This window comes from Sinohyriopsis cumingii, chromosome 11 (assembly GCF_028554795.1).
Source record: "Sinohyriopsis cumingii isolate HCF-2022 chromosome 11, ASM2855479v2, whole genome shotgun sequence".
In the NCBI taxonomy this organism is placed as follows: Eukaryota; Metazoa; Mollusca; class Bivalvia; order Unionida; family Unionidae; genus Sinohyriopsis; species Sinohyriopsis cumingii.
In genome coordinates this window covers 1,819,072-1,838,981 of record NC_142971.1, presented here as the reverse complement: position 1 = coordinate 1,838,981, position 19,910 = coordinate 1,819,072, and the positions used below count along the sequence as shown (strand labels likewise).

The 19,910-nt window shown below is 37.7% G+C and overlaps 1 protein-coding gene across 2 annotated transcripts in view; it reads left to right on the top strand.

Annotated features, from left to right (window-relative positions):
* Positions 1–19,166, top strand: part of LOC149787513 (uncharacterized) — a 45,330-nt gene extending 26,164 nt beyond the window's left edge. For both annotated transcript variants that reach the window (XM_089973636.1, XM_089973635.1), the window contains exons 5-6: positions 935–1,074; positions 18,990–19,166. In XM_089973636.1, the coding sequence (XP_089829762.1) occupies positions 935–1,074; positions 18,990–19,149 (300 nt within the window). In that variant the 3' untranslated portion in view covers positions 19,150–19,166. The remainder of the gene's footprint in view (positions 1–934; positions 1,075–18,989) is intronic.
* The last annotated feature ends 744 nt before the right edge of the window (positions 19,167–19,910 follow it).

Here is a 19,910-nt window from a genome sequence, read left to right as displayed (position 1 = left end):
AGTTACAGTTCTTTGCGAAGATAAGCGAAAGCCGCAACATGGGAAAGGTGCGAACTTTAGGGTCAGCAAATTATACAAAGATGGAATTGACATCAGCTTACCTCATTGTTTTAGTAGATTACCCATTATTTTTTAATCTGGTTGAATGTTTTGATCAAAACAGTCTGATGAAAGCACCAAAGAGCATTCTTGATGAGCATAATTTACAACAAATTCTAAAATTTGATTGGCTTACACAACCTTGACATTGATAAACATTATAATAGATTTATAATGAGAGATGTTCGTCTCACGTGCTTGTTCAAGTCCTGTATATTCATTCAAATATCGATAAAGAGTTGGGAAAGTGAGGTAACAATCATACTTGTGATAGTAATGTATGCATTGTTCCAATCCTTATCACCGTTTTGGAAAACGTGTCAACAGTGCATTTTGTCAGTATGTCACTGAATTTCTATTTACGGCAGAAAGCATGTCACCAGAATTAAAGATTGGGACATGAACAATTGGATCGAATATTTGCAGAGATATTTAGTTGCACATTGTACTAATTATAGCTGTGTGTGCCAGACAATGGGCCATTATTATTTCTTTATGAATAAATTATCGTTATATATTGCCGACTGATGGGTAATGGACACTAATTTGAAAGAAAATAATATAAAAGCTATATCAGATATGCAGCTCAATAGTAAGTCATGTAAGTTATGATTTTTGTTGTTGTTTCCTTTGAGGTAGTCGCTGTAGCTCACTTGGTTGTCAAACTCGATGTATCCTTTGGTTACCATTTCTTCGGCATGATATAGTCAATAATGTGTTAAAAGTGCCTCTAAAAGAAATCAAACAAATACGTGTTTCCTTTAAAGTTCTTGTGGAAGTAAACATTCTTCATCGGTAGTCTTTATTAGGAAATGCCAATTTACATTTGAACTAGGTGAAAGACAAGGCTCGGGCATGGGAGGGACAACAAGGGTATTATTTCCTTTGGTGGCACAAGAGGTCCAATAGGGACAGTATGACACAATCCACACGTACCAACGTGAGTCGCCATGGGAGACTGATCGTCAGCGTTTGGTGAGTCATTAAGAAATTTGAGTGATGGGTACGTCGTTCGCTAGCATTTGTATATTTTCATTGGATAAAAAAGAAGGAAAAAAGTTGAATATAAAAATGAATTTTTCTCTTTAGAATCCTATAATTAGCAATGTGTGAATACATTTTAGTTATTAAGCATCTTACTGCCATATATCTAACCATTTCAGTTTCCGACGTGCGGAAGGATATTAGGTCACAAAAACAAAAATAATAAATACTCTACATTTTGAGAAAATCCATAAATGTGTTGAAAACAAAGCTTGAAATGTTGACAATTAAGTTTCTTAAATCAAAGTTCGAGATTTTTTCTTGACATCTTTAGTCTATCATTATTTAGTATGTGATCTTAACAGTATAAATTTCGAGTTTGTTTACGAAATGTCGAGTTTTTGTTATTTTTTTTTTGGCTTCCATACCAAGCCTTCCAAGACTGCTCAACTTTCTATTTTAAAAAAAATATCAAAAATAATCTTACACCTGATGGTAAAATAATATTGTGATTGTTGTAAAATTGTTAAGCCATAAAAGGAGTAATGGATTTCTTCGAACTAGAGGAAAGTTTCAAGTTTACTGAGGGAAGAAATTCGATTGTTTCTGGTTAAAGCTGTGTTCATATGTAATAACTTGTGTCACGCTCAAAGCAAATGTCATCATGACAAATCAATAACTAGAATGAATTAGGCTCATTGAAGAATATCAATTAAAGGATGCATTTCTGGAGAGCAGCAGGGAGGGTGGATTTTGTAAAATCACTGCTTCTACGCTAATTAGTTAGCTATGTTGCTGCGCTATTGTGTCTATACGTTTCTATAGACTGTTTGTTTATGGATCTCGAGATATCATGCCACAGTTGGCCCTCCATGCTTCTATGAGGATCCCAAATCCTCCAACTGTAAGTGAAATCGAAATGCTTTGTACAGCGGGCGAGTTAAACAATGCGGTCCCCTACATGCGGCCCTGGTATTGTATAAATAAAACATTTCCCGCCGAGTAAGCTCAATGACCGACTGACCGTGAGAACCAACCAATTTAAAGCACAGTCGTCCGCGCGTTTGTTGTCATGCATGTGTGTGTGTGTGTGTGTGAGGGGCACAAGTCCTCTTGCATTAAAGTGATTTTCTTCTGGGTTGGAGTGGGTGAGAGAGCGGAGGAGGATTAAAATGTGACAGAGAGTATGGTCTGTAATTAAATCAATATTATATCAATAATAATAATGAGGGAGTCTGCACTGACTATGGAATCCCGTACAACTCAGTTATCGCGACAACTATTAGATGCGATTAATGAATATCTCCCCGTCCGTAATTCAGTCAAACAAGAATTACAGGCACGACAAGAAGCAAGGGAGAGATTTGAGGAAAGTGGAGCATAATTATTTAAACCGGTTACAGAGGCTACAAAGGGTTTTCCAGCGTTAAATAAACCCGTTAAGAAACTGGGAAAATCGTAGAAAGAATCGAGAAAACAAAAAAGATTACAGCTGGGATAGATGCTGTTTCTCAACCACAAATACTGACCAAACTCGCGAGGAAGAAGGGGATCGTATGCCAGAAACAGAAAAACAAGAGTCAGGATGATAAATAAATTTACCGAGGAGGGTATTGCCGCTATCAAGAGTAGAGATAAATTACTTGATATTGCTGCGTTTGGGTTTAACAACCAAAACTATATATGAAACCTGAGTATGCTGGAAGTGTAAAAGTCGTGATGATTGGCGGAGATTTATGTATCGCATCGCTGGTGTTGTTGACCGATTGAGAGCTGACGATGAAGACTTTGCTAATTTTAATTTGGCAGTAAACGAGTATATCGAACAAATAAAAGAAACAAGACGATAACGACAAGAAGAAATACATCAGAAAATTCAAAAAGGCAAGTAAAGAAAGGAAAAAATCAGGTGTAAAAACTAGGCCTATAAAAATGGTAGAAAAACCGAAGCAGGAAGAGATCCCTCAGCTTCGAGACCACCATCGCCGGAACAATGGTATGATGCAGGTACTAATCCGGGTGCCACTGGAAGTGGTCTCATCACTTGAAAAACAGGTCTTGTTACCCCATGCCGCGCAACGTCCTTGCCGATGTTGAACGACTAGATATATTAATGGGGGGGGGGGACGGGCTGGTAATAAATCCCTTGAAAGTATCAATAAATCAGTTGATATTTGTCAGCGATTATTTACTGGTGGTGCTATGGATAATAATGTTTATCGGTCATATGTCGATGCAATTGCTGACTATTATTACAGTGATTGATCACAATTAGATCACTGACAGAAAAATAACTTGATCATACACAATACTCATCTTAGACCAACTCTGGTCAGAGTGATAAATTAACGGTTGCCTGTACACAAAGCGATCTACGGAGATGAACTCGGCCATGTTATTCAGGGTCTATTCAGAATAATAGCCCTAAAAGCGATACCGATTTTAAAGCAATCAGGAACGAAAGCTATTAATGTTATTTGTGTCAACGGTACTGTGGGCGATGATGCTAGTTAAGCATTTTCTGCAATCAAGGAACGACTAGCACGATTAATTTGCAGACGAAATCCACAGCCAAATACACTTCCAAGCGCTGAAATTATGTCAGCAAATGTCAGTAAAGTAATAAATCAAGCTGCAAATGCGCGGCTAGCGGCATTAGTTGGTGCACCCCTGCTACTGGTGGCAGGACCACTGTCAGAGAGGGAAAATATAACCTCAAGTCAGGTAGCAGGAAGAGGGTAGACCTGCGGTGGATTAATCCACTATCTTCTTCGTGTTAGATGATAATGAATTATTAATAAAATTGTTCAAGCTTATATTTAATCCTGCAATCGACATGGACGCGTCAGTCCTTAAAAATGAATCGATACATGATTATTAATATTATTATTCGTACGATGCACTAGAGCCAAGTCATCGCGGACGAATTGAGCTGCAGGTGCAGGATACAAGTAGATATTTCTTGCTGAATCATTTATTGAAGTCGAAGGAAATAGTCTGAAACATGATGATGATAAAACTGCTTATGGGGCTGATGTTTTAGTCGGTTTTGTTAATAATGGCATCATGACATTGTTTAACATTGCTATAATACAGTATCGACGGAAAAAAACATTGAATCATGCATGGAAGACGTCGCCGTTGCCACGACAATATTGGGTTTTGCAAGATATTCCGATGATCATTCAAGGTCGTCCGGTCCGTCAGCGACGTTTTCGAAGGATACCAGTAATCATCCTGATATTGTACAGTATGATACAAGACGACCCCAAAACAAACAGCCGCTGATGACAACGCTGATGACAACGCCGATGTGGCTTTGGTGGTTCATGGAACTAATAAAGATTTAAACTTATGATTTTATGCAAGACGAGCAAAGAAAAATGGTCCTTAAGATGATCATATACTATTTTCATGTGCAGTTCCACTGTCCTGCCATTTGGGATTTTGCAGAAGTGTCCGAAAGGCTTTTTTCGGGGCCAAGCATCCAGTTGTACTGATAAGAAAAGCTACAGACAATAATGTAATCTGGCGTACCCTGCTGGTAATGCTGATGAAGTAAAACTGACAAAACATTCACTGCGGATGCCAAAATAACAACGTCGCTGACCGAAAAGCAACGATTGTTATCGTTTATGGAACAAGGTGGTACGTCAACGTTGTTTTGGTTGGCGATGACCACAGATAGTGTTTAGAGTGAAAATTATGGTTCATTTACATGGCATATATCATTCCAGCAGGGTGTATATGCCCCGCGACAAATATTTATTGCTTCCCCCAAAATGTGATAGAGTAAATTCACAAACATAAAGTACATTGACATTTGACCAACTTGGTGTTACTCAAGATTTATTAAGGATAAAACCCTTTGAGGTCATATTATTGAATTTTGATAATAATTATGTTGCACGTGCATATCATCGGTTAATGACATCCATGGTACGTAATCAAAATCTGGATTCTGGTCAACAAATACCACAGTTGGAGTTTGCAAGGTCATATCCGATCTATTACCTCTCGTTGGAACACTTGGATTTATTTAGGCAATCTGTCACTGATATATACTTTCGAGCTTGTGTAGCGCGAAACGTAGCTGATATATCCAATTACATAGCCATCGCTGTTATATTGTCCGACAAAACGACGCTGCTTGAAGGTGTGGGTGCACGAATGAGAGTCATTGATGCCCAAGTGGAAAACATTTAACCAGATCATTTTATGATCCGATCTCATCAGTAATTAAATCGTCGTTGAGATTTATAATGACATATGATCCCGTGAATATTACTCTGACTCCTGGTTAGATTAAAATGATATAATTAGCAGCGAAACAAATTCTGGAATAAAAAAACACGTTGAAGTAATCGGCGTTACACGGCCTAAAATAAACTGTCACTGACCGAACTCAAATCAAACACTTTAATAACGCCAAAACAAATCATCGACTCGTGTACGACGCGATCGTTCTGCAGGCGCCATTAAGGACACAACCAATTTTTGCAGCTATACTAGCATTAATATCCACTGCAGTCCTTGCTATTGCATAACCACTGCACTTAGTGCAGTTGGTGCTGCCGTTGGAATGGCATTAAAGAAAGATACAGGAAACGGATTAAAAACTTTTTCCAAAAAGGGGCGAGGTCTAAGACTGCCAGAATTCTAACTTCGTGGTACAGTCGGGGTCTAGGATTGCAAGGAACAGTTTTCTAATGAAACTCCAACTAGTAAAACTTCCTATGTCTAATTTTGATTTAGTCGAAGCTGCTTGTCGATTAAATATTAAAAAACTTTCGAAAAGTTTGTATCCCTATCAATTACCTGACAAACCAAATTGTGTTGAAACCGGTATCATTAATATTGACTTGAAGTCTGGTCCGGACACTCACTGGTTACTTATGTTGATGATCCATGTATTATTGTTTATTTTGAAACGTAATGGCTCGCCCCGCCGCTAGAACCTTTAATCTATTCTAGTAGAATGCAGAGAGTCTCACCGATCTGGTATTCTACGTTGCCAACACAAACAGTAACAGATCTGCCTGTATGTGGCCTATATCTACTGGATGTACTTGATGATGTATCAAGATGCCCCCCATCTGCCCCCCCCCCCCAATAAAACTGTGCACGAGTATTGAAGCAGACATGACAACAGTCCATCGTTTGAAATAGGTTAAACGTCCGGTAATATGGTATATATTTATGGGAGATCTTCTAGCACTAGAAGTGTTTTTTTCAAAAATAAAATAAACCTTTATCTCGGCGACGCTGATTTGTCAAAATAAGCCACTAACGGTGATCTTCCTGATCTTACGAGTCTCGAGATGAAGTTGTTTCAGGTCCAACACGGCAGGCTAATGTCATCATAAGTTAAACTCGTTGATATTATAGGACGAGTTCACGGGGCAACATCTGATAATATTCCAGTATTTACTGATGATGGTAAAACCCGAGTCCTATTATAACAGGGGATTCTGATATCGCTGATATTATAGCCAATACATTATCGACAAGGCCAACTGATAAATTACTGAGTATGCAGAGTTCCTATCCACGGCAACACGTGCGTACACCAGATTATCATCGCTGATAACGTCAGCGCTAAATGACGGTATAATTACTGACTACGAATTTGATATGACTATTAAAATTTATTATGACGCAATTGGGGGACGCGCCCACTACCTTAACCACTATTAGCTTCGAAAAAACACCAGTTAGAATCAAAGGTATAAAATAATATATGGCAATGGCAGACCGTGACATTCGAGTATTATTAGAACAAATAGCTGGGAATGCCTCACCGTCTACAACTACAGTGATAGCAGCGGCTTCAACGCACCCAAAATTTGATATTATTTTTGCTACACGGATTCGAGCACTGAGCGGTTGGACCATTGAAATAGCACTGGCCCAGTTGCGAGTGTATAATGGCCTAATATTAGATCAAAATAGGTGGGTGGATTACCAGCCAATAATTCACTAGCATTTGCGTATAAAAGTAAATCGGATGGAACCTCCGATCGGGCAAATCTTCGACATCCCCGGGGAACAAATAAATAAATAAGCAAATCAAATACTGGGCAAGAAACTTAAATTGCAATAACGTACACGAGTCAACGTTAAGTGCTGCAATGGAAATATCCACCCCGAGTATGCCGTGGATATGTATCAATTATCGATTCGAACTTTATTACGGTTGCCAACGACAGTTTCAACACCACGAGAACGACAGCCACAACCATAGCGCGCCGACTATCAGACAAATGAGAGGATACTTTTAAAGGCCCCCGATTATCCATTATATCTCTCGTGGTCTGTCATAGATAAACAAACACTTAAAACACTTAAAAATCGGTCTAGCGATACTGCATTTCTCAACGATATCGTCGATGAACATTTTCCTAAATTCACTGAACGTTGGAACGCGATATCCCCTCCTCCTGGAATACTCAAACACAACAATGCCTTCGATGGTGGGTGTCGACGACATACACCCCCTTGTGTTGACATGATCACTTCCACGATTTCTATCATCTTAGTCGATGATGTTGTCGAAGCTAGCTATCACGCAGAACTTGAGAGCAATCCAAAGAAGCAGCCCAAGGTTATATTCTTTATTCCTAAACCCCATAGTCACCGCGGGCCACCTGCTTAACCTTGTATCCATAAATCCAATGTATTTGCGAACGCATAACTCCTCGTTGTCCAGTACACACATTCGCCACAGAGACCAAAATAATTATATTTTGGACACGAGAAAGGAAGAGATATCGACCAGTATTTATGTTCGAGTTAGAGTCGTGTAATAAAGATACTCGTTGTATCCACACAAAAGATGGGGCAAAACTATTTATTATTTCTTCTTGTTACTACTATCCTCCCACAGCCAGACAGCCAGTATTAACAACTACTACTACTACTACAAAATACTACAACGCATTCGATGGAGTGTTGCTGTTAAACAGTCCGCTCAGTGCCGCTCAGTAGGTTACATTCTAGTGGCGATAGTCAATGAATGAAAAACGCAACTCTACTACTACTACACACACAACATTCCAATCTCAGTATCACAACTTTCCCAAGCTAGCCAAGAAATTTTAACAGCCCCTCTCCTCGCAGTGCAGTGTAAATCAACGCTGCTTGTTTCACGATCAAGCATTCATTTATTTAACTGTCTTAATTTAAAATTATTTTTTTAAAACTTCATATTCAGTAGATAACGCTGACAGGATTTTCTCAATCGTGGTAGCCAGGGGGCATGCCAAAAATTTGTAAATCCTCCACATTGGCAAGAAACAATCTCAACGCGTTTGGAATTAAGTTAATAAGTCTATATTCCCCGGGGAGCAAGTACTTTCCATCGGATTTTCGTTCTTGGATTGTTTCCAATTCATACCTGGTTTTTGGATTTCAAGTTGTTCATTAAGTTGTATAATACCCATCCCCGCTGCTTCCACTATTGATGAAAGACGGATGTTTCAATCGCTCAATCTCAGAAATAATCGCATTCATATTTTTGTTATTCATTATAATAAAAAATATTTGTTTAAATCAAATTGTCATTGTAAAAAATAGACACAAAACGAGCTGAGTATTTTGTCTGCGCCAGTTTAGTTCAGTACCAGTAGATTGTTGTTGTTGTTGTGCATAATGAAGTATTTAAATTTTATTTGCTGATTATATTTCTTTGACAATGTCGAATTATTATCCCCTCCTCCACACGCCATACTGAAGCTGGGTCAATACCGAAATATTTGGCAGCGGCATATATCGTGGCAAATATTATTTCTTGGTTTGTTTGTGAATTTACAGACGCTACACGCCGTGGATATCTCACCCCAACCTCGCTTACAATTCTCGATTGAAGATCTCCCAGACGATTATGTCTTCGATCCGAATCAATATGATCCACCTCGTAGCTCTCGGCGATCAATCCATGATGAATCACGGAACCGCACTGGTTATAGTACCAATAAGGTGGCTGTGTTAGATATAAATTCTAGACCAGGAATGTTAACATGGGTTGACAAACCCTGTTACGAGAAAGCATATCCGATTACTGCAGTGGTTAATGTTATTCATCCGTTATGTGAGCCTGATGTTAACATGCTTGCACCAGTGCGAGGGTCACAAGCGACCGGGGGTACACATGCGTGGGGATGGTTGGCATTTTAAATTGTGTCACCCAGAAAACTACAGAGCACTTTAAGAACGTATTACGAGGGATGGGTCTGACAGCGTTACGACATGATAAAATAATTTAAATGGGAAGCTAAAGTGCGATCAAGTGGGGCCACAGTTAGTGATATTGCTGAGTTAGAAACGACCTTAAGGTTTCCAATAACGGTTAAAACAATAGCCGGCGAGTTTTTGTATAGCGCTAAGTACTTGAAAAATGGAGCTCCGATCACACGAATTGACCATAAAGCTCACGCTTGCGCATCAAGTATAACACTTTTTCCACGCGATAGACGATGTATATATGTTTCCACTGTTAACACGGGTGTGTGGGATAATAATTAAATAATAATTAAATTGAATATATTCGTGCGATGAGTAAAACCGATCCAGTGTATATGTGGTTTTTTTTGAGTAATGAGACCAACGTCAAAAGAATGAGGATATTAAGCGATCATATGTCGAGTATCGGTGTGGAGGGTTCTGGAATACCAAATATGGTTTCAACAAGTTATCTCTGTTGACATGTTTGCATTTTATCCTATAAGTTTTCTTGGGATGGTTGAGTGTGCACCGTATTATAAGCGATTTGGGCATCCTACCAATGAGATGAATAGCGTATCGATAGATGGACATCTACCCGACTTCGACTTGACAGGATTTGCATTCGTTGAATCATTTGAACATGCTAAGGAGATTCATCCTGCTATTATTTCTTGGTTTAGCCGACTTTTAAATAAATCGAAATCAGGGAATACATTCCAAAGATTACTGTGCAAAAATGTACGTGGCTGGGTTCCACTAGTATAATTATGATATATGATTGATGCGGAGATACTTTTAACGCTGCCTGTGAGTGAGGTAATAATTTTGTTTCGGCCACAAAACAAGTTATATGACAGAATCCGGCGAAAACTGTGAGACGTCACTTGAAATGGATTTTGGGCAGAAAAAATCATTGGTAAATTTACACAAGGAGCCTCATTTCATCATCGACAAAGTTCTATACGATTAATTATTGACGAGGCTGAACATGGTTTTATAATCAAAGGCAAAACGAGCAAAGGCAGACTTGCGTACACAGAGAGTGTATTCTTGAACGATGGAACTTAGCTAGGCACTGTTGTTTGTTGTTATGATGGGAATTAACCGCAATATACTTATTTAAGATCTTCATTGCTAGTGTATGTTTACATTAATCTAATATCAATGATAAACAGATTTCCTGATACAGCGGTCAGAGTCGCCACAGATTCATTTTATATCGGTAAAACAAATATTGGATTGCTAGACGAACGTTATATATGGGCAGGGGATGCTCCATAGGCTTGATGGCGAGTGAAGAATGAGATGATACTTGATTATTCAGAATTTGCAAAATATAAACCGCTAGCTGAATATTGCAGGAACTCACAGTTGTCACAATCGTCCCAAGCACCACCTGAATATGACCTTGTTCCTAGGCATAAAACTATTTATCATAATGGGCCAGGTAGTTCCGGTAAAACGACACACGCAAAATATGTTCCAGAACTATGATATGGTAGTGCTGACTCTGTCTCACCGGCTGAGAAGAAACAACAAGTAGTTAAGTCACATACATATCACAGTTTTTTTAAATGGAAGAGAGACGCATGAACCCCAGAATGAATGGGCGAGATATATATTCCTAAGGTTATTATCTGGGATGAGATTTGCACGGACGTGTTAAAAATGTTTCTTCAATGGCTGTTGACGAAAAATACGGCCGTTATTATGAGCCGACGAATGCCCACATCGCTGGTTTAAAAAAATATGTCGATTATTATGAGGAAATGCTCGAGGACTACATGGCAATCGATAAATCATTGAAAACATTTAAAACAAACATTCAAACGACTATAGCCAGATCGCGTCCAGCGCTCGATAATGCGAATAGTAATTCCAGAAACAACAAATGAGGATTTTTGGAAGTTAGAGCATCCTAGTGACCTGATATCTGTTTCAAGTAAATGTCTTCTTGATTCACTTCATCGTCGATTATTTTTGCTTCAGCGAGAGAACTATCCACGTCTACGTGTCAAATTGTGTTATCGCACATCAGATACACGTAAACAAATTATTGTTGTATCGATTCCTGGAACAAAAGAGAAACAGAAACTAGTGCTGAATAATATTATTGTCGTCGATTTGGATGTGGTCGAGAAAGCACTCGCTGATGAAACATCGTGCTGGAACCTAGGATACGCTATAACTATTCATTCATCCGAGGAAAAAACTTTCTGATGCTACAATTTGGATTATCATTGACCGTATCGAATGATCAAATTTAGTTTATCTAGCAGTATAAAGAGTGACGAAAATGCCTCAACAACAGAGGGTTATACCTGAATTATTTAGGATAACTGCACCATTGTGAACAAGGATCAAACGCAGAGCAATGGCGATGATATAATATAAAGAAAAAAATGGGTTGGGTATCCACAAAGTGGCGAAAACCCGCACAAAAAACAAACGCGAGTTTGATCTTGATGTGTCGACGATCATGACACTACGACAACATCAAAATAATCACTGTGCGAGCTGTAATGCAGTAATGTTATGGCAGCAGTATTCGAATAATAATCCAAGACAATTTACCGTGGATAGAATGAATATTAGTTGTGGCTATACACGTGAAAAAGAGACGCTGACCTTTCTTGAGTGTAATTGAATTAGGGGCTCTTGCTCCCTGATGGCCAGTGAGCCTTCATATCCGGGAAGGCGGTGTTAAGGACTTACTTGCAATTTTTCAGGGACAAATCCACGTTAAGGAACAGTTGAATCTAATCTGCAGATTGCAAGTCTCCCTGTGGATGTTACCACGCTGGAAATTTTATGCGAGGTTACAGTCCAGACTGTCAGTCGCTCTTTTTTATCCACTCATTCAAGATCCCCAGATTCATATAAATATCTGACAGTCACATTACTTAGTAATGGTTGTTTTGAGAAAGAGTCATATCGTTGTGAAAGTATGCTTTAATTGTGATTGAAATAGAATTTCATAGAAATTCCACGTGTAATTTCATTATTTAATGCCGCTATCACACTTGGCAGCTTGTAACCCATTCACGAGATTTTTTGGTGGAAATTTCTGTCTTACGTTTCACTGACAGACTCCAGTCCAGCATACCTATCCGACTTCACCTCAGCAAGATAGTTACGCTCCTCTTCTGACAATCGTATGCTCATTATTCCCACTATGAAAACGAAGTCATATGGACAACGTTCGTTTGCATACCAGGGCCCAGGAACATGGAATGAATTGCCCACTGAAGTTAGACACAAGGACGCATTGCTCCCATTCAAGAGTGCTCTTACAACTCACCTTTTTCGCCTGCAAGAACAAATTTAAAGATCTAATTTTTTGTTTTTTGTAATCGTATCATTATATTTTTTTATGTTATAGGTGTTGCCTAATGTTGTAAAGCGCTTAGAACTTCTAAAGATTTGGCGCGGTTATGTTTTTATCATAGATTTTACTGCACCAAGACATGCTTTGCCAGAATCAACGTATAGTAACTGTAGCCATTGCATGGGCCCTCGTCGATAAATTCGTTCAAACGCAGATGCAACTTCGGTTGCTGCTTTAGCTAATAACGGCTCTGCGTCTTTGTATCTACTTGGAACGTCAAGAACAGTTTATGCAGATTTATATGTCACTTTATGTGCACGATTGACGTCGACGTATTTTAATAGTATCATCAGGTAAAATCAAAATATCGGCCTGATGAACTTCATCGGGGGTACTGACATCAAAATTGCCCGTGTTGAATTTCTAAGGGGGTGGTAGATAAAATTTGCCATATTGCATGTCATCCTAACCAACCTTCATCTGCAGCACGTGTGACCTTTGCAGTGTCAGCAAGTTTCTCTTAGCAGCCCTACCCTCCATTATCCCTTTGGGCTATAATAAATGGACTCCATTATTATAGTAATTAGCGGCCGATTAATTACCCAGCACCTAGCACTAATTTGCGTTTCATTTCAGATCTTACCAGCCAAAATAGCTAGTGATTCTCGAAGATTTCTTTCTTCTTTCGACCTTTACGTGTGTATCATCTTCACGTCTGCTATATGTCGTTGTTGTCAATCTGGACGTTTTTACACGATTTGATGAACATAACACGCTGATTAAACGCATTCACTAGATGCTCTCCTGGTTTGGGTTGATTTCGCTCATCGAATCGAATATCAAATCGAGTACCAGGACCACAATAATTATACCCAGTAATATGTTTTACGACAGTGGTTCCCAAGCTTTTCAAGTAGAGGGCCATATCTACTATTTTTGGTAATTAAGCGGGTCACAACATTATAAAATTATAGATGTTTATCAATGTTTATAAAATTAAAAAAATCGTGTAATATCATTCATAAATTTCTTAACTTTCAGCAACCATATTCTAATAATTTAAAAGCAGTCAGTGTCAGTCCTACACTACAGTCATTTTCGGTTTTAAATCAAATGTTCATTTAACAATTTTAAATCAGTTTTGAAAACCGATATTAATATAATTAATTTACAATTGTAACTGTTCTTCACAACCAGTTAATGAAGTTCAGATGCCAGTGTATCAATGTCTGGGCACAAAGCTGTCGTGCCCAAATTCATTCAGTGAGTCTGGAACGTTGCTTGTTTTTTTATAATTGTCATTGCGGAAAATGACTGCTCGCATCTATAAGTCGAACCAAGACGACAAATATATCTTTGTGCGAATGAACGCAAGTGTTCAAATTGTTCGACAGGCAATAGTCGCCAGAATGAGATCATATGATCAGTTGAGGGTGAAGCAGGCAGCTCCAGGAATTTGCATTTCAGTGCAGAATTGCATTTCAAATCAATTACTTCGTGCTGAAGGTTTTACTGTAATTGGCAGAACTTGGCATCCGAAAATACGAACGAATTTATGAAGAGGGCAACATTATCTTCCTCTGTTGTGAACTCTTGAAATCTCAACTGAAAGATATCCAGAAGACTTTCCACTTTAATCTTGTACTGTAACAGGTCAAATTTCTTTTCCACCACAAGTGTCTTCAGAGTTGGAAACGCCTCTAAAGTTCCTTCTGTCAGCTGTCTGATAACTAGGTGCAGTTTCATTTTAAATGCAGAAACGTCATCGCACAAATTTGTGAACAGTTTGTCTTTTCCCCGAAGCCTCGCATTTAAAGAGTTAAATGAGAAGTGATGTCCACCAAAAATGCCAGGTCATTAAGCCAGTCATCATTCAGCAGACATTCCCGTTCTGTACGCAATGCATCTATTTCAGACAAAAACAGACAGACACTATTTTTCAGTGCCTAGAAACGTGACAGTACTTTCCCTTTAGAAAGCCATGACTTCGCAGTGTATCAGTAGCTCACCGTATTCTTCGTTCAGGTCTGATAGAAACTGTCTGAACTTACGCCTGGTTAGCGCCTTGCTTCGAATTTTGTTTACACATCTCAGAACAACATCCATGATATGTTTCAGATTTAATGTCTTTCCACACAGTGCTTCCTGGTGAATGCTGCAATGATATTTTTAATATAGTGTGGTCAAGAAACTGTTTCAATAATGCCAGATATCCAGATTTTTTACCCGTCAAAGCCGGAGCACCGTCGGTGCATACACTATCCAATTTTGTCCATTCTATGTTGTTTTTCTCTGCACACAACTTCAGAGTTTCAAACAGATCAATTCCTTTGGTAGTCGCATGCATCGATTCAAGTCCTAGAAGTTCTTCAATGACTTCAAAATTATCGTTTATTGCTCGAACAAAAACTGCGACCTGAGCTGTATCAGAAATGTCAGAGGATTAGTCCATTGCCAATGAAAAAAAATTACAACTTTTGAAACTTGACGATGAACATCACTGGCCAACTCTTCAACTCGCCTAGCCATAGTATTATTAGACAAAGGAATCTGATCAAATTTTGTCTCACACTTTTTATCGCCAAGCATTCTAGCGGCAATTTTAAGCGAAGGCTTTATTATTTCTTCCGCATCGGTGAACGGCTTCTTTTTGCGAGCCAACCGAAGCGCGACTTCGTACGACGCAACAACAGCACTATTGCTCTATTCTTTAGCCTTGGTGAAAAATGACTGCTGACTGGTCAGAGAACCTTCTTTCTTAGCTTTGAAATCTTTTCTTAATTCCGAACTGACCGGATATTGAGCATTTATGTCTGAATGTGTGGTCGTGTAGTGTCGTTCCTGATTGTATTTTATCGTAACAGAAACACAAAATCCGCAGATTAAGCAAACCGGTTTACCACTACGACTAGGCACAAACATGAATTTCTCCGTCCAATCTGCGTTGAATTGACGACAAGCAACGTCCTCACATTTTCGCTTATTAGCATTGTTTGATTACGTTAGCCACGTTCATGCTTATAGGCTTTAACGGTAAATTTTTATTTGAAAAATCTAATTTCAGAACCAAACTGCAGACTACTAAACAATTGTAACAGATGACATCATGGTGTCTTGCGCACTCTGATTGGTCGACAAGGCTGGGAAAAAGGACTTTCCAAACGTTTCGTTCGCTAACTCAACGGGCGCATTCGATAATTATATCCGAGCACAACAACCACGCGCAGAGCGAATTATCGAACGCCAATGGTGCTCCGAGTGCTCGACCAAAATGACAGACTTCTTAGACTTAGAAATAACATTCTAGACTCTAGAATACTGTAGATCGCGCATTATTGCAACTTTCCTCTAGTTATTATTTATTTATTTGAACGTCAATAAATGTTTGAAATTATTATAATACATTATAGTAAATATAGAGGCCTCGCGGGCCACTTTCTGAGAGCTGACGGGCCACAAGTTGCCCGCGGACCGTGGTTTGGGAACCTCTGTTTTACATGATACTTAGCCCATGGAGTCCCTGGTAATTTTCTAAGTGAAGCAACAATATCACCGCTTAACTTCTTACGAGACGAAATAAACTTTTTTAGAAATTTTTTGCGCTACATTTCACATAGGTCCCTGTAAATGCACGCCTTTTATTCCTCATCGTTATTGTTGCTGTTTCACTGTACCAGTAAATCCCTTGTAGCAAACATAATATAACTTTATATTATTCGGTATATTTGTTAGTAATATGTGTGCTATTGACTTCTCAGCGATACAATAAATAGAACCCGTTAAGTACCATCCCGCATTGGTAGACTCTATTCGAGCAATTATTATAGGGCCATCTGGGTCTAGAAAGACTCAGTTATTTTTCAACATGTTAATGAGATGGCTTAAGTGGGATACGCTATATTTAGTGACGTCATCCGTAGATGAACAACTATGCTACAGTGTGTTGAGGGATTTTAATGATAATGCAAAGGAGATTTCAGCTCATAAATCGGCCGGAGATGATATTATTGATTTTTGTTACTGACACTGACGAAACTCCGTCGCTCGATGATCTCGACAATTACGCATTATACGATGATGTGATTTTAGACAAACAAACAAATCCAGCTCGAACATTTTCTCGAGGTAGACATAAAACCACGGATGTGATTTATGTTACTCATACTCAGATACCTAAGTCATAAGAGATAACTGCAACCTTTTGGCGGTATTTAATTGGATTGATACATACACTCTACGACATATTCATCAAGCTTGGTGTTCCGGCGATATGAAAAAAATCAAATTTAAAAACTTTTTCTCTCACGCTCAAGCGACCCCACATGGTTTGGTTTCAATAAATTTACATGACCCCAGATAGAGGTATCACATTGGTCTCAATAAAATGTTTGGTTAAAACAGCAACCCATATTTTTTTCTTCAATTATTCGCTCACTCACTCGCCCTCGCTGAAACAACAACACCAACCAAAATATCACTTTGAGGCCATAGGAGTTGTGCCTCTCCCCCCCCCCCCCCTTGACACTCATAACAGCAAAACAAACAAATTAATTGGTTCTCAGGGTCGGTCAGTAGGTCAGCCAATGAACGTACATGGCGGGCAAATTTACTCATACAATATCAAGGCCGCAGGGACTATTGTTAGTGCTGCACGCTCGCTGTATAAAGCATTTCAATTTCATTCAAGGTTGGATAATTTTGCCCCCCCCCCCCTCCATAGCAGCAGGAAGGGCATACCTGAAATGATGACTGTATTGAGGGCAATAAACAAACAGCCTATAGAGAGGTATAGTCACAGTAGCGCAGCACAATAGCGGGCAAATTAGTCGTAAGGTCCGCCCTTCCTGCCGCTTGGAGATTAGTATATGCACATATAACTCCTATCTAGTAACACCCCCACCCTAAAGATTTTACACAAAATATTCTATCCTGCACAGCTTACAACAAGTTCGAGTGTGCCGGTACGAGGCATATAACCATAATCCTTTTAACTCAGATATCTATCCTTTAATGGTTTTGATATCTGAGTGATGATAGGAAGATTAAGTAGCAGGATATAGTCACTAATTTTGTTAAGATGGCAGGGGTTAGGTTGGTTGGTGCTGGTACTGGAGGTATGGTTTACTGGCTTGGAGAACGCTGTTTCTATACTACTTTTGCGATAACGTTGTTATAATTTAGGCCATCTATATAATATAATATAATATAATATAATATAATATAATATAATATAATTTGCATTATTTCTTTGTTCTGCTTATTTTGTTTATTCTTTTATGTCATTATCTGCTAAAATCAAGTTTATTTTCTACTTGACCTGAATTATTGATTTCTTTTATTTTATTCAGTAAACAACTAATACATAGCTAAATAATATGCTTTGTGTATGGATTTAATATCAGTATCATTATTAATTGAAGTAAATATATTTATTTGGGTCTGGGTCTAGGTTATTGTAATTATCAAAGAATTTACCTTCCGTACTTCACATTGTCCTTGATATATATGCTATAATTTTAGTAACACACGTTCTAATAATAACTAACATTTTATTTTGTAAACATTAAGAACGTTCTAGAAAGTTAATTTCCATTAGGTAATTGTTTTATATAGAAAATGTTAATTGTGACATCATGTCAAGTGAAAGATTATATAATCTTATTACTGGAATGATTATTCATTCGTCATTACAATCTAGCAGAATCAGTTTGTATTATTGTTCTATTCACATTTTGTATTTGGGCTTGAAATTGTTTCTTGAAATTGTTCAATTCGAGCGATAATAATAATAATAATAATAATGACTTTTTATAGCGCCTAATCTTTAGAAGCTCTAAGCGCTTTACAACATTAGTTAACACCTATAAGATAAAAAAAATATCATGATATGATTACAAAAACAAACACCATGAAATTAGAATATTATCTGGAAATACAGAATTCTCATTAAAAATAATATTCTTTGACAGAACCATTCACTGGGATTCATAATGAATTCAAACCTGGAATTGTATTACCGTGATTCAAAAAAGAACTGTTCTTACACAATATAGGCTGTCACAGGCACATCAATACCTTCAGCGTTGGATTTATCTTTGATTTCTACTATTGTTTATTCCGAACTTTATATTTTTAGATGTGTCTGTGATTCTAGGATTATTATGGTATTTAATTCGCAATACGGAAAGTTCATTTTCATTTTCACTTTATGTTCTAGGGAAATAAATTATTTGTTGGATTTTACAAAGCTTGTTGCTTTTCACTCTTTTTCTGTTACTTATTTTAAAAGCAAAGACTCGTTACTATATATTCAAATACTTATTTTTAATATTTTATTCTATTATTTATTTTTCAGGAGTAAAAAGGTTCTGTTACATTATAAAATTCTCGACAAAAGAGATGAAAATAAACAGTGGACATATTATGTGGACAAGAGTTTCTCTTCCCCATCTATATCAGATCTTTTAGAGACCTGGAAGGAAAATGGCGTTTCTATCAAAGAAGACAGATTGTAACAAAAAATCAGACTACACTGTTCACTTACTGTTCATTCTGTGCTCTATAAAGCTAATCTGAAATACAGGTTTTATAACTGTCAATAACTTAACACAATGTTTATTTTCTCTTCTGCTTAATAAAAAAATCAATGTGTTCAATAAACCTAATGAATGCAATCGAGACATTCATATGCAAAAAGGTAAACTGAACGAAACACAACGACTATACCGATAGTCTTATTTTCAAACTTGAGCCTCACTTATTTTCCATTAGGACCCCGCTATTGTAAGATCTAAGGTTCCAGGAACGACACAAGCCTACCAAGAGCTAACATATGTCAAATATATCTATATTAATATCTGTTTAAAATAGAAATAATGCTTCAATAACATTTTGCTGAAAATAAACCTGCCAAGAAAGCATGATGAATCTAGCTCTCTTTCGTACATGATACATACACATTTGAAAATTGAACACTATGGTACATATGTCTAATACATAATAGAAACTGAAAAAAATGTTAAAGCATTGAACTATGTGGCAGAAAGAAACAAAACCACAAAGATTAGTGAAATCAACAAATAATTTATTTTCATTAGAATACTAAGTGAAAGTTAAGAGGAACTTAAGGTATTATGAATTAAATCACAAATAATCCAAACATATAACAAAGATATAATATAGAATGTCTTTGAGTAAGTCCTCATTGTTTGTTTGTTTAAGCATATTTTACTGTCACAATAGGATACCATTGGATTCGGCACAAGTCTAAAAACTT